Genomic DNA, 23,802 nt, shown 5'->3' with positions numbered 1-23,802 from the left:
TAACCTAGCATGTTTTTGGAATGTGGGAGGAAACCGGAGTCCCCGGAAAACCCACGCATGCACGGGGAGAACATGCAAACTTCACACAGAGATGGCCAAGGGTGGAATTGAACCCTTGTCTCCTAGCTGTGAGGTCTGCGAGCTAACCACTCGACCGCCGTGACGCCCGTCTTAAAAATTATTTTTTTCAAAGATAGCATATATTTTTGTTAGAGAGTATAAAACCTGTTACAACCTTCTAAACCTAATAAGAGCCCTCTAGACATGAAATAACACCCCTATAATCATCGTCACACTTGTATTACCCAATATAGTGCACATAATAAGAGAAAATAAGACACATTAGCACTGGGAGAGTCCATTGTTGTTGTTTCATTCTTACTTCCTGCAATGGCTATTGTCTCATCCATGTAACATTACTGACACCTAGTGACCAGTGTAGGAGACTACACTACATACCACAGCATGTCTTTCAATGAGTCTTCTGAATGCCTTATATTAATATTTTACTTAAATGGTAAATAGTCTTTCACTTGTATAGCGACATTTGTGGCCGAGGGTGGAATTGAACTCGGGTCTACTAACAGGGAAAAACTATCACCGTGATCCAGAACATAAAACCCAGTTCTACAATTGGAAACATTATCACTCATGTGTCCAAACCTTGTCGTGCAAGGTCATGCTTGGGACCAACTTGTAGGATGATGGTAAAAGGTACCACGATTAGCGGGACATATTTTGCTTCACTGCTGCATGCTGACCAAAAAAATCAGAATTTCTTCCTCACGTCCTTTACTCTCCCTGTCTTGCACGTTCTGACTTTCAACTGTTTCCAATTCATATACAGTATGAAGTGCAAACAATAGCTGGGAGACGTGTGGGATGTGAGACCTACTGTATGTCGAGCCAGATGAATAAATTCTGAATTCATTTTGTCCGTGGAAAGATAAAAGCTAGCCAGACAAAAGCCTTACTACTATTAACACTAAACTATTAATTGTTTGTTGCAGCATTCATTCGGAGACAAAGCAGAACCTCCTTTTACTAATCAATGAATCAAAGTTTCCATTCTCACACAACGTCTCGCCAGTGCTTGACCCAGTTCTACTGCTGCCTTCAGGCATCTTCCCTCATCAGTCCATCTAAGGAACTGCTGGAAGGGAAGTGCGTCTTTCCCACGTTCCATTGGTGGAAAAAGTGCCAATGTGTTGGCTCAGTCAGCAGCAGACAGTGTTGACTAGGATCCGTTTATGGAAGTGACAACAGGAAATAGGAAGGCAGGAGGAAGAATACCGCTGAAAAGGCAGGAATGACAATAACAAAAATGTGGAGGAGAAATAAAATAAAACACAATGTACTCTGTCCTATAAAAAAATATCCCCAAATAGCTTCAGTGCTAGATTATTTTTGTTGCGATGCGTTCCAGAGGTCAAATTGTAACAAACACTGAGCTGTGACTCATCCATTGCGATTAGACTGACTTCCACAATTAATCCATCCATTTCCCATATCACTTATCCTCATTAGGGTCACGGCTGAGCTGGAGGCTATCCTGGCCGACTTTGGACGAGGGGGATACACCCCGAACTTGTCACCAGTCAATCACAGGGCACATGCAGTACAAACAAATTCCACCCCCAGATTTCAACTCAACTTTGAACCCAAGAATGTGTGAAGCAAAACTGAGCCAACACATCATAAGTGATGCTAGGGAGGACACTAAACAGATGGTGGTATCAGCTATCAGTATCTTTTTTTTTAAGGGTCACAACGTTCTCACAGCAATCAGGCAAAATGGGAACAGAGCTGCTATTGCTATTGCAATCTATGCATTTCATTTCTATTATGTTCCACTCGTCTGCATTCTGTGTGTGTATGCCAACGTCCTGGCCTCCATTGACCGAAACAAAGAGACTGTGACTGACAAAAGAGCTCACTCAGTTGTTACATAGAAAAAACACGCTATGGTGCTGAAACCCTCCTCCTGCCAGACATGCATGCACATGGCAATTATTAATTATTAACTTTAATTGATTATGTGATTAATTTATACATGTATTATTGTCCCAATAATACGTAGTGCCCACAAGAGGCTCACATTTTTTTCTGAACAAGAATTCACATTTCAATCTTGTAAGCTCTTGTGCTAGATAGCTCGATAGCTATGTCACAAAATATGTCTTTCAGCAAATTCTATCTATCTATCTATCTATCTATCCATCTGTTTTTCTTGTCTCTGGGACAAGAAGGCGTCCGAGCAAAGTGTTTTCGATTATTCGTCGTTCCCTTTGAACAATAGCTGAGGTCTGTAATGTTCTGACTTCAAGGTCCATCCCCTTCTGTCTTCTTTAACATTCATTTTGACAGACAACACAGTGCTTCTTTCACTTCCTGTTTTTAACTCATTCAATCCCAGCCGCTTCGGTACTGGCCATTTTTCACGATTTTGACTCATCTGAAAGATGGAACCTACCAAAAGAAAGATTAGTTTGTTTGTTTCTACCCTTTTCCATTCTTTAGCATTAAAGGAACATAGGTACATTTCAGGAAGATATCAGTTTTCAGGCTGCACGGTGGACGAGTGGTTAGCGTGCATGTTTCACAGCTAGGAGACCCGAGTATAATTCCACCCTCTGCCATTTCTATGTGGAGTTTACATGTTCTCCCCGTGCATGCGTGGGTTTTCTCCGGGTACTCCGGTTTCCTCCCACATTCCAAAAACATGCTAGGTTAATTGGCCACTCCAAATTGTCCATAGGTATGAATGTGAGTGTGAATGGTTGTTTGTCTATATGTGCCCTGTGATTGGCTGGCGACCAGTCCAGGGTGTACAACGCCTCTCGCCCAAAGAGAGCTGGGATAGGCTCCAGCATACCCGCGACCCTCGTGAGGATAAGCGGTAGAAAATGAATGAATGAATGAATATCAGTTTGCAATCATAGCTTTCACTTTGATACAATTTTTTTTTTGCTTTTTGCCAACTGAAATATCTAAACTATACTATACTATACTAGCGCAAAAAAACAAACGTAAAAGCTGTATAAATACATTATTGGGATAGGGTGTTAGGATTTATAAAAACTTACTAACAATTACGTACTTGGTATTGAATGAGTTAACTGTGGGAAAGTTCTCGTCATGTTTTAAAATTGAAACATTGATCTTCCCACTATAAGCCAAAAAACATCTAACCGGGTTTGAGGGCCTCATATATGCCAAGCATGCTAAGCCGTGGGCAATATTGTTTAACCAGTAAAAGTGTTGAATGTGTTGTTATTGCTTTTATGTCTACTGTAAAAGTCGCATCAGTCAAAAAATCTGTTATGAAGAAGAAAAAAAAAAACATGTTTCAGGAATATAATGGCGCCATTTCTCAGAAGAGAAAGCCCGAGGGAGGGGGGCAATATTTAGACTGACAAGCACACAAACTAAAGCTGCGGAACCTGAAATAAGTCAAACATTTTATGTATATAGATTCAAGAAAACTGAGCCCGTCTTCTGGAAGAAGACACTTTTAATACGTGGGATGAGGTCTGGACCAATGTGATGCTGGGCTGTCAAAAACTGCGGTCCGACTGCACTGTAGCTAACATTTATGTATGTGCTGTGTGTGTTATGTGGGATCCTGGGAGGAGATCGTTCTGTGAGAACGTGTTTCAGAGGAGAAGGAAGAAATCACATACTCCCTACAAACAGGAATACACAAGCTGTCCGCACACACACACACACACACACGATTCAAAGTACATTTTTCAAAGTGACTGCACAGTAATGTTTACTTTACTAAGTTCAGCAAAAAGTAAAATGAGTGTGGTTGTAATAGGGGTCAAGACATATGACCGGCAGTGTAATAGTACACCCTGCTGTGCTGCATATTTGATTCTCTGCCAATACCCTAGCACAGAGCTATTGAAACTATATAGGTATACACAGTATATCCAGAAACTGGAAAAATAAAACACAAACAGAAGACACAATCAAAGACCCCACTGGTCACTTGTGACAGGAATGTTAACTGTGACATTTGGTGCGACACACAAGCACCGCAGTGGATCACCAGAACAACAGGCTTTAACTACAGGCATAATGGGCACAATAATCCCTAATAGATTTCCCAAATGAAAACACTGGCTGCTCAACTCTGAACCCCTGAAATCACTTCCTGTCCGCCCCCTACTAAGCTTCCCTAACACCTGACCCCATTTACAGCAACATATACGAGGATAAGTGTTTATGTCAGGGTTTGAGGCCCCCGTCTTGATATGAAAGTTTAATGTTAGTGCCGCACAAGTTTGATATGGATGCTGTATGGTATCATGTACCCAGAAAAAATTATTACATTTGATTAATGTTCATGTTAAAGGTTAAATAACTGTTAATAGTTATCCTCCCTATCCGTGTGGAAGTGGTAAGTTTTTGGCTATTTAAGTTTAAAGGAAATAACTTGAAGGCTACCGTTTAGGTCGCTAGCTCTCTAGTTTGCGAGTTAGCATGAGTCTCAAGACCCTGCAGTTGCGCAATATGTTGTAAATAAAGAGTATAAATGTGACTATAGTCGTGTTTTGTCATGTCTACAGGGCTCTAATAATGCTTTGTTCATTTTAATCTGAAAAAAATAATTTGTCTGCCCACCAACTATATGTGGTTTCTTAAGTTTTTATTATTTGCCGTTTTATTATTATTATTATTATTATTATATTTATTTATTTATTACTGATTGATTGATTGTCTTTATTCTTGATTTGTTTATTTATTTTTCATCTTATTTTGTGTAGAAAAATAAAAAGTAAGATATTTGAGAACAGTGGAATGTTTTATCAGGGCTTTCTTGTAGAAAATTGGAACCAAAGCGAAGTTTTAAAAAAAAAAATTGTTTTTAATAAATGCTGTTTTTTTTTTTTTGAAAACATGATGCGGCCCAGTCTCACCCAGACCCTAGCTCCAGTGGCCCCCAAGTAAATTGAGTTTGAGACCCCTGCTTTATGTCTTAAAGGAGACGTATTATGTTCATTTTGGGCCCTTTGTATTGAGTTGTGGACTTCTATAGAGCAGCTACACACAATAGATTTTCCAGAATCTGCACCTATTCCAGCTGTATTTTCTTGGATTTACAAAACGCTCTGTTTTTAATTATTCCACCCACGGCCCGCCTCCGGGCACGCCCACTCCACTCTGATTGGTCACACTTGCAAAACAAACCAGTGCAGCAGAGCAGGGTGGAGGGCCTACATTAAGTACCCCGGCACACCCATATAAGGAAGGCCGTCACAATGAAAAGTGTTAAGAGGCATGCCAAACTTCTTTCAGGGCTCACTTCCAAATGCGCAAATGTCATTATCTGAAACTTTGGCATAGTTTAACACGAGAACACAACATTCATAGGTCAGAAAAGTGGAAAAGGCAAAACAGGTCCCCTTCAAATATTCTTCTTATGTCTACTATACTGGTTAATAGGAGTGTAAAGGTGACTATAGGGGTGTTAAAAAGGATTATGCTCATTTTTCAACCCGTTCAACCCTATACACAATAACTCAGAGCTCAGGAGAAACCGAACGTGTGGCAACCTTGCCAGCCTAAGGAAGAGCGCTCATTGTCGGACACACTTTGAGAGGTGTGATTGGTACGGTGGAGCCCAGAAGCCGGATGTGAGGGCACCGCGTGGACGCACAACTTCTGGCTTCGGGTATTTCACGTTCATAGTCACAAAAACAGTCCTGTGTGAAATGCCAGATGTAAGTTAGTTTGTGAAAACAGACAGATGAAAATATTTTTCTCTTGCTGGGAATCACCAAATATAATAACTTCTGCCTGAGCTTGTTTTTCGGAAACAGAGAAGCAGAGCTTAGGGGCGGGGGGGGGGGGTGCTTATCTGGCTTACAGCCACGCCCATATAAGGAAGTCAGCCCCTCTGTGACATCACAAAGGGACAGTTTTACCACGACTTTTGTAACCGAGCATTTTGAGCCATTCCAAACTTCTTTTAGGGCTCACTTCCAAATACGCAAACCTCATTATGTGAAACTTTGGCATAGTTTAACACAGGAATACAACATTCTAACTACAGTAAAGTCTCGTTATATCGATATCGGTTATAACGAATTACTGCTTATTACGATACTATTTTCATTACCCGGCAAATTTCTAGTCTTTTATGATATAATTAGTTCCGTTAGTACGATACCCGGTTATTATGATAATCCGGTTACTACGATGCCCTTTTCATCTCCCGCCAGCCAATTTGGTCTGCTTATATCGATACAAAAGCAGCTTAAATCAATCTTTGCTTAAGGATTTCAATACCAAAAAAGAACACGGCGAACGGCTGCTTCCAGTCAACTTTATTTTTCACACTTCCACCACCAGAGCGCAGCACACACACCGATTCCCGCACTTCCTGGTTCACAGGTCATGCTCAACCCGCCCCACATAGCTGGCCAAACACATGCCTGCAACAGAAGAACCAACTGACATAGCATACACACCTATTCCAACGAAGACACAAGCGTACAAATACATGTATTTAATTGTGTTGTATTCAGATATCTTTTTATCGCTTGCAATAATCACTGTTTTTCATATGTACATGCTGGCGTTTGTTGGTTCTTCTGTTGCAGGCATGTGTTTGGCCAGCTATGTGGGGCGGGTTGAGCATGACCTGTGAACCAGGAAGTGCGGGAATCGGTGTGTGTGCTGTGCTCTGGTGGTGGAAGTGTGAAAAATAAAGTTGACTGGAAGCAGCCGTTCGCCGTGTTCTTTTTTGGTATTGAAATCCTTAAGCAAAGATTGATTTAAGCTGCTCGACATTGTTCTATACTATAGAACAATGTCGAGTGCATTATTGCCCACTTTTAATGCAGTTCGGCGCAGGATCGGATATATCAACAGTCCGGTTATATCGATATTTTTTCCGACTCCCGACAATATCGATATAACGAGACTTTACTGTACATTTATAGATCAGAAAAGTGGGAAAAGCATAATAGAGACTCTTTAAGGGGCCATAAGGGCTCTCATAATGTTAAACTATGGTATTTTGAACGTTGTAAACATGGTTTCTATGCTCTAACTATAAAAATATTCCATTTATAAATAAAGAATCCTACTTCTGTGGGCGGCACGGCGGTCTAGTGGTTAGCGTGCAGACCTCACAGCTAGGAGACCAGGGTTCAATTCCACCTTCGGCCATCTCTGTGTGGAGTTTGCATGTTCTCCCCCCGTGCATGCGTGGGTTTTCTCCGGGTACTCCGGTTTCCTCCCACATTCCAAAAACATGCTAGGTTAATTGGCGACTCCAAATTGTCCATAGATATGAATGTGAATGGTTGTTTGTCTATATGTGCCCAAAAACAGCACCCCTGCGACCCTTGTGAGGAAAAAGCGGTAGAAAATAAATGAATGAATGAATGAATCCTACTTCTTGGAAATTCACTTCTTACAGTCGGGCAAGCGACAGTATGTCTGGGCACTAAAAAATCTGAAAAAATGACAACAATTGTAACCAGCAGAAATCAACCTGTTGATGAAGTGAGCAAACACAGGGAAATAAATTGAATCAGCTCTTGTACGGATAACAACTCAACTCATAGAAATGGAAATAAATCCCATCTAGCCAAGAATGCATAGCATGAATATACCTCAAACTGTATAAACAACACATGCGTTGATGAGACAATAAAAATGGAATGATTCAATCCAACTAAGATAAGCAATTACATCATCTCACAGCTTTCAGCCGAAATAACACCGCTTGCATTCAAAAACAACAAACAGGTGAAGTGACGTCATCAGACAGATTAAGTCACTTTGTAAGAATGCAGGATGATGAGATTGAGATTGAGATTAATATGTCTCAAGCCTTTCCCAAGGTCAAGACAACTTTTTGGGTCAGTGTTAATCAAAGGCCTTGTAATTGACGGCAAACGGCTGCAAATTAGATTTGTATTACCTATAAATGCTCTACAAGTTTAATTCATTAGTAAGAACCAGTGGCACCAGCGGCCCACCATATGCAGCCAATGCATGTATTTCATATTGAATATGGTGTGTAGAAGTCAATTACTCTCACTGTGCTTTTAGTTCTAATAAGTAACTAGCTCGTTGTGTTTCCTATTGGGAAATTTGTACCACCAATAATACGTAGAAGGGAAGCTACCTGTTTGCCTTTGCTTATAAACACATTGTATTGGGACTATACCTTAATGGAGCTTCTTACTAATCTGTGCAATAAATGACATCATCATTCTGATTTCAAACACCTTCTACGCACCTAGTCTGCCATAGAATAAGAAGATGCAGCATGAGGGATCGGTGTTGCTGTGTCCCCCTCATTGAAAGCAACCAAACCAAAGGAAACCAAAAGGATGCGACACATGTTGTCCCTGAGTGTGTCCAAAAATATTACATGCACATGCATCCAATTATGCAACTGATACAATGACATCATCTCCACCCATATCCACAAATAGATTATAGTCATGTGGGAAACACCGCTTTGTTTGACTGACTTGCTGACTGACACCCTGACAGCTCTATACAGATTCCGTCCATTGACCAGTTATCCTATTTAGGGTTGCAGGAGGCTTGAGCCTACACAAGCTACTCGCTGATGAGGTTTGTGGACATGCCAAAGCAAGCATGCAGAATAGCAATTGCAGTGTCATCATCATTAAATATCAACAGGGTACATCTTAAATTCTGCCTGGCAACAATAAATATGAATGTAAAGACAGCACATCAGACAGTAAGAAAGAGTATTGTACTTTTCATGGCTTGTAGCCTGCCACCATTGTCCTGAAAACACACAGCCTGAGCCAAAATAAGAAAACTGTAATGTCCAAACTGGACTTGAAGCAAACGTCTACCACAACTCTGAAGCATTCCCCCTTTCCCTAAGTTGTTTGGAACTTTTTTTACTGTCAGCTTCCCTCCTGCAAGGAGTGTCATGGGGTGAAAGCTAAAAAAAAAAAAGTGCTCTACACTGCTCCTTGGCTCCACGCAGCCTGCACGCCTGGTTGGAACAGATCCCACCACAGAATTCACAATCCAGACGTTTGAGAGCCATCTGAGACTTAAACATCAGCCACTACCAATTTCTACAAACATGCTCCCCTTTGGGAGAACCTACTTATTACGTCTGGGAAGAAGGCCCACAGCGGACTGGGGAGTCCAATACACAAACATAAAATGACACAGGGAAGGATGACCCTTGCAGAGAAGCAATTATGGCAGGGGTGTCCAAAGTGCGGCCCGGGGGCAATACTTTTTTTGCTACCCTCCTTAAGAGTGATTGATGACTCTGATTCATCAGTTTTAGCGACCATCATTATAAATGTACATCACACATATTTAAGGCTTAAACCTGGATCTTCTGTTTTAGTTGTTAGCTTCCGCTGCTAGTGAACAGTACATATTTTTATTGCAAATGTTGATGCGAAACAGAGAAAGTCTACATCTATAGCAGGACACTTTGGAAAGGGAGGAGCCAACCGTGTGTTAAAAATAATCGTTTGAAGGGTGTATGAATTGTTTTTATTTTGCCATTTGCTGGTAGGCGGGGAAGGTAACTCCTGCGTGGAGCTGTACTGTATTGATACTGTATTGATCGTACAGTACATTGGATTACATTCAGCACTTTTATGTACAAAATTAATCCTTTATTGTATTGTATGTGGAAAATAAATATGGACACCACTTTGCATGTATTTGTACACATTTTGATGATATAGTGTTGAAGTAATCAGAGTAACAAAACAGTAGCACGATTGAGTTGGGGGAGGGGGGAGGGGGTGCATATGCCATAAAGGCATGTTGCATATAATGAGTTTAATACCCGACATATGGCTTTGTAAATCCAATCTTACCTGTAATCATCTCCCGCTTGCCTTCATCCAGGTGAGATGAAACAACGTCCCCCATGGCTGCAACAGAACCTCCGTTTCGGTTAGGATCCGGACGGGCAGCAGGAGTGTATATCGGGAACAATCCCAGTTGGAGAGCGATTAATTATTCGACCTAAAAGGCAGTGACGCGGGGGCATTAATCGTTAATCTCCCCCAGAGAGTCGCAGGGTCCTGGCGCTGATGCGTGCCTCTGCTGCGTTTGTGCTCCTCGGTGACAACACCCTGGCGGGGAGAAGGAGAAGGAGAAGGAGGAGGAGGAGGTGAACACACACACACACGGTTCAGCTCGAGGGAGGCGGGACACACCTTGTGGAAGCCATCACTGGTCCAACGTGTTAAGGCGGCCCTGGCTTGGGTGTGTCCACCAGCGCCTCGGTTTCACAACCTTCTATGTTACTCTACTGTTGTCCGACTCGTGCATTTTAACCTACAAAAAACTAACTATATGACGCTTAACACGTCATTTCCCTTCCCTTCTGACTATCCAGTCTCTTTACGTCATGTGTGTCATATACATTTACTATCATTTGTGGATTTAATTGGAAATATCCCACCACCTGATGGCAAAATATACCCCGTTTTCGGTTTCGCTGTAAAATATTCTTTCTTCTTTTCTTCTCTGTGGGGCGGTTCAATTGAAAGAAGATGCATGCTGCCCCCATGTGGTCATATTCATATTACAGCGCTATTGTTGTCATTTATTTTTAGTATTGTATTATTTCATTTCCTCGTCAATGCTGCCTTTGTATTAGTAATGTACTGTTTGTACACAGTATTTCTGTGTAGGTGTGCTGTGTAATACTGTATTGTGATGTCTATCTATTATTTATAGTGGCATCTATTTTTTTAACCTAACTACAATACTGTCAATAAATAAGAGGTATATATTTGTTAATTCTTTTTTTTTTCGAAACGCCCGCTGCTCCCCTTTGAAGGCATAATTTGGTACATTGCTTGAGCTAAATCCAATTAGAGCGTGCAGGTGCACCTAATCCAGTTTCTGGTGCCGCTGCAGTCTCCTTTTCAAGCAGTGTGAACGGATCGATACCAAGGGTGGTATCCGTATCGGGTCAATACTGGGGTGTTGTGATCGATATTCCTCCCCCAACCCCCGCCTTTCTTAAATATGTCTCACACACTATGAACTGCATTTTAAAGCATAAAATATATAGGTACCCACCAGTAATTTAATGATAATGCAGTATGATTGATGGACAGATGTTGAACGTCATAATCCCTCCACTTTGAATGTGTAATTTCACGGCGAAACTCAAAATATTCATTTATAAATCATCACTCTTCCGTCGTTGACTATAGCAGTGAAATCAGCAGGTGTGCCGTGAGGAATTATCCAATATCCCTTTTTTTAACAAAAATTTATTGATCATTTTCTGCAAAAAATGCGCCATTGTCGAGTGTCCATGGTCGAGTATCCGTCATCTGGCAGTGCAACGTAATATTCTTCCGTGTGGCAACACGTAGCTGATTGCCTCATTCCTCCAATAGACTGAGGGATGCACGTGAGAGGGCGTGGTGACATTTTGCAACATTTTTCCAACGTAAAAAACGTGCCGTGGCTCAAAAAGGACTATGGCATATTATTAAGTAAAAAATAAAGCACATTTAAACAGATTATATATATATATTGAAATTAAATTAATTAAGCATTTCAAGCATACAAATGTTGCTATACAAGTGAAAGACCATTTACCATTTAAATAAAATATAAATATAATTCGGAAGACTCATTGAAAGACATGCTGTGGTATGTAGTGTAGTCTCCTACACTGGTCACTAGGTGTCAGTAATGTTACATGGATGAGACAATAGCCATTGCAGGAAGTAAAAATGAAACAACAACAATGGACTCTCCCAGTGCTAATGTGTGAGTCTATATTATGTCTTATTTTCTCTTATTATGTGCACTATATTGGGTAATACAAGTGTAAAGGTGACTATAGGGGTGTTATTTCATGTCTTGAGTGCTCTTATTAGGTTTAGAACAGGTGTCTCAAACACACGGCCCGCGGGCCAAATGTGGCCCGCAGGACACTAGTTTGAGGCCCCCGCCTTGATATGAAAGTTTAATGTTAGTGGATGCTGTATGGTATCATGTACCCAGAAAAAATTATTACGTTTGATTAATGTTCATGTTAAAGGTTAAATAACTGTTAATAGTTATCCTCCCTATCCGTGTGGAAGTGGTAAGTTTTTGGCTATTTAAGTTTAAAGGAAATAACTTGAAGGCTACCGTTTAGGTCGCTAGCGCTCTAGTTTGCGAGTTAGCATGTGTCTATTGTGTCATCTATTTATTTGTTACTGATTGATTTTCTTTATTCTTGATTTGTTTATTTATTTTTCATCTTATCTTGTGTATAAAAATAAAAATATATTTGAGAACAGTGGAATATTTTATCAGAGCTTTTCTTGTAGAAAACTGGAACCAAAGCAAAGTTTTTTACATGTTTTTGTTTTTAATAAATGAGGTGTTTTTTTTTTTTTTTTTTTTTTGGAAAACCTGATGCGGCCCAGTCTCACCCAGACCCAAGCTGCAGTGGCTCCCAAGTAAATTGAGTTTGAGACCCCTGGTTTAGAAGGTTGTAACAGGTTTTATACTCTCTAATAAAAATATATGCTATCTTTGAAAAAAATGAACAAAATTGAAGACCACAAATCTGCACAGTTGCAAAGCAGTGAGTGCTGAATTGCAAATGTATTGGCCCAATATTTATCTAGTGTCGGATCTATACAGAATCCACAGTATCCATAATAAACCATAATCAATCCGAATTATGTTCCATACTATCATAACATAGAGAATAAGTAGATTATTAACAAAGAGTGACGTGTTTGTGGTTAATAAGGGGTGGTAGTCAAAGCGCACAATTGCCTCTGTTGACAAGGCGGAAGGATACGTACGTAGTGCAGACCGCTCCTTGCGGACGCTCCTCCGCAGTGATGCGAGGTGACCACTAGAGAGGAAGAAAGCAGTCCAACATACACTCCGCACCAATATGGCACCAATCGGATTAAAGGCGGTGGTCGGTGAAAGTAAGACTCTTTATTGTTATCGCATATAATTAGCTTGAATGATCGCCATGTGATATAATATGTGTAAATATAATAATTCGTGTGAAATAGTGCACGGCAATGGAAGTGATGGAGATAACCTGCAGAGGCTCCTGCGGCGCCGATGCGCAAATGTAAATTTGTCTTAAAACATCAGTGAAACGTATAATTCTTGCTATGCTCTTTTAGCCTTAATCAGCATTTATTCCATGTATAAAAATATAGCGCATCGCTTCACTGTATTGCGCACTGATATTGGAGAAACGGATTGATGAGCTAATTAAATACATTTGAATCAATTCCATTGCAGTGTTATTTGAGGTTACCACTCGGTGCTTAGATGTTGGTGTTTTTCGGCAGAGCCTCACCCCTCAGATGGATGCGTAAAACACACGTTAGCCTCTCTTCCATTGCACATTAATGGCGGATCCTTATCAAGACCATAAAATTGCCTTTAAAGGCTGCAATGCGAAAAGCTCCACACCCTAAAGCACGGATGTCATCTATGTTCACTGCACCGTCAGTCCAAATATAGACTGGTTTGTTTGTTGTGGAGATGTTGCTCTTGCGGTGTTGATGTGTGTGTGTGTGTGTGTGTGGTGCTGATGCAAGGCCTGAATATGGAGGCGCAGCTTCATCCTCAGCAACTGCATGCCTCCTCCTCGACACCTCAAGTCACATATTCCTTCCTTAGTTGGGAATTTAAGCAGCTCTATTTCCAATGATATTTGTTTAAAGTGCTTACCAAAGCGAATAATAACCAGGATTGGCAGCATTTAAAATAAAATATGCTTCTTTTATTGCCACCCGGTAGTGTCATTTTAAGACGTGGTGCTACATCATCTGTCTTACATCCTCCATATGTCGACACCCCTCGGACAGGTGGACTTGTCGACACAACCGTAACCGCAACCATCCATACTGTAGCTTGCACGTTTACTGTGACTTTGACTGGAAACATAATAAGAATATGCCGATAATAAAGCATTTTTTAACCTACGGCAGTTTGTTCACGTCCGTTTCCTCCATTTGTGTCCATTTTAGTTTGTCTGTTAGATTCATCTGATAGTGGTACCTCGGTTTTTGGTATTTGTTGCAAAAACGTCAGACAGCAACCGAAAAACATCTCAAAACCAAAGCAATTTTTCCTGTAGGAAATCATATAAATCCAATTAATACGTTCCATGCACCCAAATAATATTCATTCAATCATTCATTTTCTAACGCTTTTCCTCACGAGGGTCGCGGGGGTGCTGGAGCCTATCCCAGCTGTCTTTGGGCGAGAGTCGGGGTACACCCTGGACTGGTGGCCAGCCAATCACAGGGCACATATAGACAAACAACCATTCACACTCACATTCATACCTATGGACAATTTGGAGTCTCTAATTAACCTAGCATGTTTTTGGAATGTGGGAGGAAACCGGAGTACCCGGAGAAAACATGCAAAGTCCACACAGAGATGGCGGAGGGTGGAATTGAACCCTGGTCTCCTAGCTGTGAGGTCTGTGTGCTAACCACTCGACCGCCGTGCCGCCCCCCAAATAATATTTTAGTTTTCAGTGCAGAAAACACTGTGAAATTATTATACATTTTGGTTGAAATGGCTAAATTCCTGCTGCACGGTGGTCCAGCGGTTAGCACGCAGGCCACACAGCCAGGAAACCCTAGTTCGATTCCACCCTCAGCCATCTCTGTGTGGAGTTTGCATGTTCTCCCCGTGCATGCGTGGGTTTTCTCCGGGTACTCCGGTTTCCTCCCACATTCCAAAAACATGCTAGGTTAATTAGCCACTCCAAATTGTCCATAGGTATGAATGTGAGTGTGAATGGTTGTTTGTCTATATGTGCCCTGTGATTGGCTGGTGACCAGTCCAGGGTGTACCCCGCCTCTCGCCCAAAGACAGCTGGGATAGGCTCCAGCACCCCCGCGACCCTCATGAGGATAAGCGGTAGAAAATGAATGATTTGTTTAATTTAATATTGTTTCTCCCTCTTTTTATCAAATTGCAGGCATTGCAACTTTGTTTGGCCCCATGGTGGGTTATTTAGCAATAAAACATGCACAACCAGTGAGTCACCAACGTGTAGGATGCTTTGGTCAGGCTACAGTTGTAGTAGTTTGAATGCTTATGTTTTGTTGTTGGAAGCCAAAATGTGTGTTATGGATGTAAAATGGGATAGTGTCATTGTCAGCCTTGTTGTGCCGCCAGGTTGATAGACGTACACGGGAACCGGAGTAGATGCATGTACCACATTTTTTTTAGGAATTTTGCCCGTCATTCACATCCCTTAACACATTTTTCTTGCATGCCATTCCATTTCAATTCCATTTTCCTCCGCTTATCGAGTCTGGGTCCAGGTTGTGGAGGCAGCAATCTCAGTAGGGAAGCCCAGACTTCCCAGTCCCCGGCCACCTCCACCAGGACGCCAAGGTGTTCCCAGGCCAGCTGTGAGACATAATCCCTCCAGCCTGTCCTTGGTCTGGCCTTCTCTCAGCTGGGCATGCCCGGAACACCAGGGAGGCGTCCGGGAGGCATCTGGACTAGATGCCTGAGCCACCCCGACCGGTTCCTCTCAGATGTTATATACCATCCCAGTAAACCCGATGATGCCGTCAGGACCACATCATCTGCAACTAGCAGAGATGAGATCCTAAGACCCCCGAACTCGACTCTCTTGTACACCGCGAGGGACACGGTCAAATGCCTTTTCCAAGTGGACAGAGCACATGTAGACCGGTTTAGCAACCTCCAATGCACCCTCCAGCACCCTCACAAAGGTGTAGAGTTAGTCCGTTAGTGTTCCGCAACCAGGATCGACCAACAGGTTTGATGATACGACTACAAAGCTACGATTCCATTGTCAGCTAGCTCATATTAACTTGTTTTCCTGCGCTAGAATGCACAGAAAAGGGAACGCCATATGTGGTAATAAGGATTGGGAATGATGGGCACAAAAGTGCAGTGCCCCGTAAAATATGGAGGTCTTGCACCCTTGTCTCAGTACGGTCCATGGCCTTTGTCTTTTAGTGCGGTCCATGTGTTTGTTACGTGCCAACACGTCAAAATATCGTAAGGTTTCGTGTTGTGTGTGTGGTCCAAGATGGCGGTGTAAACAAACCAGACTGTTCAAAATGCTAAACGCAAAACGCGGTGCGGACGTTTACCATGGTACTACTTTATCTTTCATACATGCGTAAACCCTTCTTCCGGTGGCTAACAACGTCAAAAAATATGTTGCCATGGTAGAATCCAGGTTAATACTGCAATGCTTTTATTTTGAACATAGCTTTGCACTAAACAGGAAGTCACCATGTGCACATTTTTAGACAAAAATAATATCACTGTTGTTGTTTCATGCTACTTAGTGATAATGATGAATATGTCAACCCTTTTTTAAATGTCAGATTTTATATTGATATCAATTTAAGCGGAAATATTTTTAAGGACTACTTAAACTTTTTAGAAATCTACTTTTTAGAACTCATTTGCACCAAAAACGTATTGTCATTATTTGGCACGTACATACCGCAGTCACTCATAGTAAAGCAAGGACTTCCACGCACTTGGAGTCTTTTCTACAACATTGTATACACACTCGGTTTGACGTCGTCGCTAGGATGCATTGGGAAACACCTGAGCTCTGTTTGGCCGAGGTGAAACTGGGTTGGGATTGGTGGAGGCAGAGAGGAGGGAGGGAAGCGTGGTGAACTATCATGGGTCCTCTCTGCAGCAGTAGCGGAAGGGAAAGAGGGAAGGGGGATGGGTGTGCAGCGCTGCAGCCTTATCCTTCATGACTCCGTACGAGGAAGCAGGAGGGAAAGGAGGCCAAATGAACACATTAGCTGGCATGTGCTGCATGATATACAGTATATATATAATATTATATTTGCATTTTAGGTATATATTTGCACATTAGCCGGCATGTACTGCATGATATACAGTATATGTATAATATTATATTTGCATTTTAGGTACATACGTATATGCACATTACCTGGCATGTGCTGCATGATATACAGTATATATATAATATTATATTTGCATTTTAGGTATATATATGCACATTACCTGGCATGTGCTGCATGATATACAGTATATGTATAATATTATATTTGCATTTTAGGTATATATTTGCACAATAGCCGGCATGTGCTGCATTATATACAGTATATGTATAATATTACATATATTAGCATTTTAGGTATATATTTGCACATTACCAGGCATGTGCTGCATGATATAATATTATCATGCAATGTATAATATTATATTTGCATTTTAGGTATATATTTCCACATTAGCCGGCATGTGCTGCATGATATACAGTATATGTATAATATTATATTTGCATTTTAGGTATATATTTGCACATTACCCGGCATGTGCTGCATAATAAACAGTATATGTATAATATTATATTTGAATTTTAGGTATATATTTGCGCATTACCCGGCATGTGCTGCATGATATACAGTATATGTATAATATTATATTTGCATTTTAGGTATATATTTGCGCATTACCAGGCATGTGCTGCATGATATACAGTATATGATAATATTATATTTGCATTTTAGGTATATATTTGCACATTACCAGGCATGTGCTGCATGATATAATATTATCATGCAATGTATAATATTATATTTGCATTTTAGGTATATATTTGCACATTACCCGGCATGTGCTGCATAATAAACAGTATATGTATAATATTATATTTGCATTTTAGGTATATATATGCACATTACCCGGCATGTGCTGCATAATATACAGTATATGATAATATTATATTTGCATTTTAGGTATATATTTGCGCATTACCCGGCATGTGCTGCATAATATACAGTATATGTATAATATTATATTTGCATTTTAGGTTTACAGACTGCGTAAAAATAAGGACTGCTGAACAGCATTGGTTGATTAGTAATTCTGTCATTGGGAGAAGAAGGAACGTTAATGTGGGGAAGTATTTACTCGGCGGACCACCCGACCTAGACAGGTTGAAATGCATCTCCTCATAAAGAGCTTGAACGGAAGCTAGCAGGGTTTAGCTTGTGTCCGAGGAAGAGGCAGATTCCCAGTGAAAAAATAGGGTTTGACCTCCGTGTCTGCTGCAGGGCTTGCAGCTCTCAGCCCCACGATGAATCACGCAAGCATAATAAATATATACGAGCAATGACTACACACACACCGCATGTACGAGTTGCTGTGGTTACAGGAAGAAGAACTGACTGAAATAGAGCTAGTCCAGGAATGGAGTGCAAATATACTGAAATCTTGCTATTCCACTGAAGAACGCTGCGTCAGACCTGGCATGCATGCTCCTCCTCCTCCTCCTCCTCCTCCTCCTCCTCATCATCATCTCGCTCTCACCAGCACTCACCATCCCCCTCACAGACATACTGTATATAGCACCAGACATATTTAACAGTCTGCACATGGACTACACTACACACGTGCTGTTGTCTGCACTCATAAAACTAATTCTAAGGTGAAAGAAGGGGTTACACGTAAAGGTGCAACATTGTATCCATCAATCAAAGATTCATCCGTTATCCGATTCATTTTGGTATTGGGTAAATCATTTTTTCCTTCGTCATCCATGAAAGAAGACCTGTTATCATTGTAGCAAAACACAATATTCACATATATATATCCGTTTTGACTTTGGAAAACAGTCATTACAATTTTTTGTTGTGGACCAAACCACTATCTGTCCGTGGGTGGTTCATATTGATTTGGCTTCAGATTTATCGACTATGAAAATAATAGTTAGTTTCAGCCCAAATTTCATATCATTTATTGGTAATACAGAGGAACCCATCCATCCGTCTTCTATGCCGCTTATCCCCGCTAGGGTGGTGGGGGTATGCTGGAGCCTATCCCAGTTGACTTGGGGTTAATACATATTATCTTCAGTTTAGAATAGGACATACGTATATTTATAACGTCTTTCAGTGCGTCTTCTGAATGCCTTATATTTGTATTTTATTTAATTTTATGCTTGAAAATGCTTAATTTATAATAATAATAATAATACATTTTATTTGTATAGCGCTTTTCAAAATACTCAAAGACACTTTACAGAAGAATGGAGTTGAATAAAGCAAGTAAACAGAATAGAAGACACACCAAAATACAACATTCATTGGTTAATACACCGTTAAAACATGAGTAAAAGCGGGGCGGGGCACAATTTAGGCAAAATGGTGAGGGGATTACTGTACTGTACTGTATTTCTTTTCTCTGCTTGATACGTTTTTTTTAAGATAACCTCAATAGAAAAGTGGTGCGATGGCACCATGTCCGGGAAAAAAATACTGCAGCTATAAATCCAGCATAAGTCAATTCTGTCAACATTTTCCAGCAGGAAGATTGTTTGACGAGACTATATATTTTGTAAGTACAATATTGTATACTCATGTGTTAATAACTGTGAGAGGCACACATTTTAGGGCTTAAAGTATCAACAAACAAACAACCATTCACACTCACATTCATACCTATGGACAATTTGGATGCATGTTTATGGAATGTGGGAGGAAACCGGAGTATGTTTATGATAAAGTTATGGAGTCCTGGTCCACCATGTTGTTCATATTACACAAAAATGGTCAGCATTTACGGTCAACAGTTTTTGTAGAGTAAAGGGTCATTTCTATGAAAAGTGACATGTAATATCGTATCGTTAACCTCATCACGATTGCTCGGCAGCGTGAAACCACAGCAACATACCGACTGTTCCATGGCGTTAAACCATACACACAGTGACTCCCTGGTCAGGGCAAAATAAGGTTCAAAATAAGTAAGGTTATTGTCAACTGATGTCAACAAACTGCTGTAGTTTAAAATAATCTTTATTAATGCCCATTTTCAATATGATTTTGGCCAAAGTCACCCAGTTTCAGTTTCTGTTACAGTATGTCGACTACCACCTATATCACCATCAGTCAGCCAGTCCGAAGGGCGTGAATGGAAACTGCATAAATACACTTTATAATATTTCAAACTACATGAACATAGTTCTTTTCCCACCCACTCTGCATTGTACCTGTAAAGTATGTCGCTACTTCCACCTTTCACAGACATACACTGCACAGTCCCTCCATCCCTTTGGTCATAAAGAAGGCAGACTTTGCACTGACTGTCTAGCTATACAGTATGTAGTCATTCCATACAGGACCTCCCAACAGTGAGTCTATATCAGGGGTGGGCAAACCTTTTGACTCGCGGGCCGCATTGATATGACAAAATTAACGGGGGGGGGGGGGGGGGGGCAGACTATACTATATTTTACACGGAACAGTCCACCTGGTATTATTGTATCTGTAAAATTGTCATGCAATCTGCTATTATTATTTATTATTTTATAATTATATTTAAATATTTGAAAAATAATAAAATATTATAATAATTACAATAAAATTAAAATAATAATTATTATATTATTATTATGTAAAATATGCAAATATAACAATAATATTATATATAATTAATATAATAATTGGCATTAATATAATAATTATAATAATCATAATAGTTCTAATAATTATTATAATAATCTAATAATAATAATAGTTATTATTATTATTATGTGCTTGTGTCCCTTTTTTCAGGAGCACTTTGTAAACAACAGACCATGTCAAAAAACGAAATTGATAAAACCATCAAAAGGTTGGCTCAGGCCATGATGCCAGGTTGTATGTTGACTTTAAATGAAATACTTTGGAAAAATTGGACGGGCCGTATTCAAACACTTGGCGGGCCGGATGTGGCCCCCGGGCCGTAGTTTGCCCACCCCTGGTCTATAGTATAAACCCATAGTAGTATAAACCCATAGTAGTCTATAGGTTTAAACCCAGCAGGAGCTAATTACTCTGCTGTGACAGTAACAAGTGATATAGACTGTATTAGCATTTGGACTTCTCCCACCAGTACAATGTCATGGGAAAGGTCCCCCAGTCTGCCTCAGGCTGGGTAAATGAGGCTACACACTTGTTATGGTTTGTTGTTGTGGTTCTTACGTATAGTGTTGGCTGGGTCTGGTTAGTGTGTTGTAACGTAATGTCATGTAATGTAATGTAATGTACATGTAATGTACATGTAATGTACATGTAATGTACAGATCAGACTGAATGGCTCAGGTACAATCCTGTATACTGCATGCCTGTAATTGTTTCTTTATGTATGAAGCTGAATTTAAATGGTGTTTCATAAATGTGAGAGGCAGGTTCTCAAGTGGTCTCGACCTGGGAACCATATTTCCAATGGTCAGTAAATCACAACCCACTTTCAACCGAGTCATTTTTTTTACATTATTGTTTGTTATTTTTTACACTTTTATTAGTAATTTTTGTTTTTTTTACACTTTAATTTAAATCATTTTTATTTATTCTATTTATTTTTACTACATCTAAGTCATTTGTATGTTTTTACACTTTTAAGCCATTTTGTAAATTTTTTTTAATTCATTAATTTATTTATACATATATTTTTACGGTGGTCTAGTGGTTAGCGCGCAGACCTCACAGCTAGGAGACCAGGGTTCAATTCCACCCTTGGTCATCTCTGTGTGGAGTTTGCATGTTCTCCCCGTGCATGCGTGGGTTTTCTCCGGGTACTCCGGTTTCCTCCCACATTCCAAAAACATGCTAGGTTAATTGGCGACTCCAAATTGTCCATAGGTATGAATGTGAGTGTGAATGGTTGTTTGTCTATATGTGCCCTGTGATTGGCTGGCCACCAGTCCAGGGTGTAGGAAAAAGCGGTAGAAAATGAATGAATATTTTTTCTACTTTTCTTTAAGTCAAACCAAACAAGTGTTAAAAATTCCCCCCTAAATAATTAGCTTGCAAGCCATTTATTTAAACGGGGGCAAGCCATTTATTTAGGGGGGCATTTCCCCTCCCCAAATCAACATTTTAGAAGTGAAAAACTCTGCCAGAAAAAGCACAAGATATCTCCACACATCGCTCATCTCCGTGGCTGTGCTGGATGCTTTTTCATAGCCCAAATCGGACCATCCAAGAACCATCCAATCACTGTTAGTATGCAAATGAGCCAAAAAGCAGCGCAGACTTTGTGGAAAAGTGAGCCATTACATAACTAATCATCATGACTTCATTCATTCATTCATTCATTTTCTACCACTTTTTCCTCACGAGAGTCACGGGGGGTGCTGGAGCCTATCCCAGCTGTCTTTGGGCGAGAGGCGGGGTACACCCTGGACTGGTGGCCAGCCAATCACAGGGCACATATAGACAAACAACCATTCACACTCACATTCATACAATTTGGAGTGGCCAATTAACCTAGCATGTTTTTGGAATGTGGGAGGAAACCGGAGTACCCGGAGAAAACCCACACATGCACGGGGAGAACATTGGGGTCTGTGCGCTAACCGTCGACCGCCGTGCCGCCTATCATGACTTATATTTGATACAAAATAATTTCTCTGCATCACTCAACATAAACGGCATGCATTTCTACAAATGTGTTAGCTTTATGCTAATTTACATTGAAAATCCAATATACAGTATGTGTTAGCAATTAGCGTTAGCAATTTTGAACACTTCCAAATATGACAATTGAGCAATAACACATTCCACTTAAACAGCTGCTTGATAAATAAAACATATATTTACAGCCAAATACTCACTTTTGGGTCACAACCCACCAGTTGAGAATCATTATCCTACTGTCTTTTTATCACAAAAAACAGTTTGCTTGTTTTTTCCAAGACAACATGAAATGTAAACGACTTGAGTCCGACGTGTTTATTCTAGAAGGTTTCAACCATGAGGATGTGTATCCTGCTAAACTGGACGGGAGAGAGATTGTGAGGCTTTTGTATGTGTGTGTATGTGTGTGTATGTGTGTGTATGTGTGTGTGTGTGTGTGTGTGTGCGTCCCTATTTGGTTGACACAGCTGTTGCACCGTGTTTGATCAGGTCCCTTCCCCTATGTCGGACTGACTGGTGTTTTCCTGTATTGTGTATCAGGACATCAGCAGGGACGAGTCGCCATTGTTGTTGTCTAATGAAGTGGTTCTACTCTTTGTATACAACCGTTGTTGCATTTATGTACTTACTGTATATTCTTTTAGTTCACTGTTAACTTTGGTGAAGCTAAGAAGCAGACAGTAGGTCTATTTGCACCACACCAAAACCAAACAGGATATAAGTATAGTTGCTAGTAAGGTCAAATATGTTATTATTTTCAGGGTTAGCAGTGGGAATTGGAAATGGAAATACAGTAAAAACACCATTTTGGAGTATAGAGACATGTTATTCTCAGAAAAATGCTGAAATGCAAAACCTGAGGAAACGAGTGATAGATAAAAACCTTTGTTTGTGGAAACCACTCATCCTGTGGCAACGGAACTTCCACTACTTCCAATCCATAGGAACAAAAACATTCTTTACCGTTATGGCACAGATCCAAAGAACTTTACAGTCCCGTGCTAAGGACTTGCTATGGGTCAGTCTCTATCTCCGGATAAACAATATTACCATTTCTTTTAAATGTGCCTTTCCAAATCTGTCTAAATGTTTGATAGTGGGGGCGGCACGGCGGAGTCTATATTATGTCTTATTTTCTCTTATTATGTGCACTATATTGAGTAATACAAGTGTAAAGGTGACTATAGGGGTGTTATTTCATGTATAGAGGGCTCTTAGAGGTTGTAACAGGTTTTATACTCTCAACAAAAATATATGCTATCTTTGAAAAAAAAATAATATTTACTAAGACGGGCGGCACGACAGTCAAGTGGTTAGCGCGCAGACCTCACAGCTAGGAGACCAGGGTTCGATTCCACCCTCG

General features: G+C 40.4%; 2 protein-coding genes across 4 annotated transcripts in view; one reads left to right on the top strand and one right to left on the bottom strand.

The window, feature by feature from the left end:
- The window catches only part of niban2a (niban apoptosis regulator 2a), a 38,328-nt gene extending 27,832 nt beyond the window's left edge, over window positions 1-10,496 (bottom strand). For both annotated transcript variants that reach the window (XR_013629289.1, XM_058064257.2), the window contains exons 1-2: window positions 10,206-10,496; window positions 9,861-10,121 (exon numbers count right to left, since the gene is read on the bottom strand). Coding sequence is in view for 1 of the 2 variants with exons in the window: in XM_058064257.2 (XP_057920240.2) it covers window positions 9,861-9,915 (55 nt within the window). In the remaining variant the exon portion in view is untranslated. The remainder of the gene's footprint in view (window positions 1-9,860; window positions 10,122-10,205) is intronic.
- Window positions 10,497-12,810: 2,314 nt separating this feature from the next.
- Window positions 12,811-23,802, top strand: part of stxbp1a (syntaxin binding protein 1a) — a 46,770-nt gene continuing 35,778 nt past the window's right edge. For both annotated transcript variants that reach the window (XM_058053837.2, XM_058053828.2), the window contains exon 1: window positions 12,811-12,950. In XM_058053837.2, coding sequence (XP_057909820.1) covers window positions 12,914-12,950 — 37 coding nt within the window. In that variant the 5' untranslated portion in view covers window positions 12,811-12,913. The remainder of the gene's footprint in view (window positions 12,951-23,802) is intronic.

Source organism: Doryrhamphus excisus, linkage group LG10, assembly GCF_037039965.1.
Source record: "Doryrhamphus excisus strain RoL-2023G ecotype Guam linkage group LG10, RoL_Dexc_Guam_v1.1, whole genome shotgun sequence".
NCBI classification, from domain to species: Eukaryota; Metazoa; Chordata; class Actinopteri; order Syngnathiformes; family Syngnathidae; genus Doryrhamphus; species Doryrhamphus excisus.
This window is presented reverse-complemented; position numbering and strand designations above follow the sequence as displayed.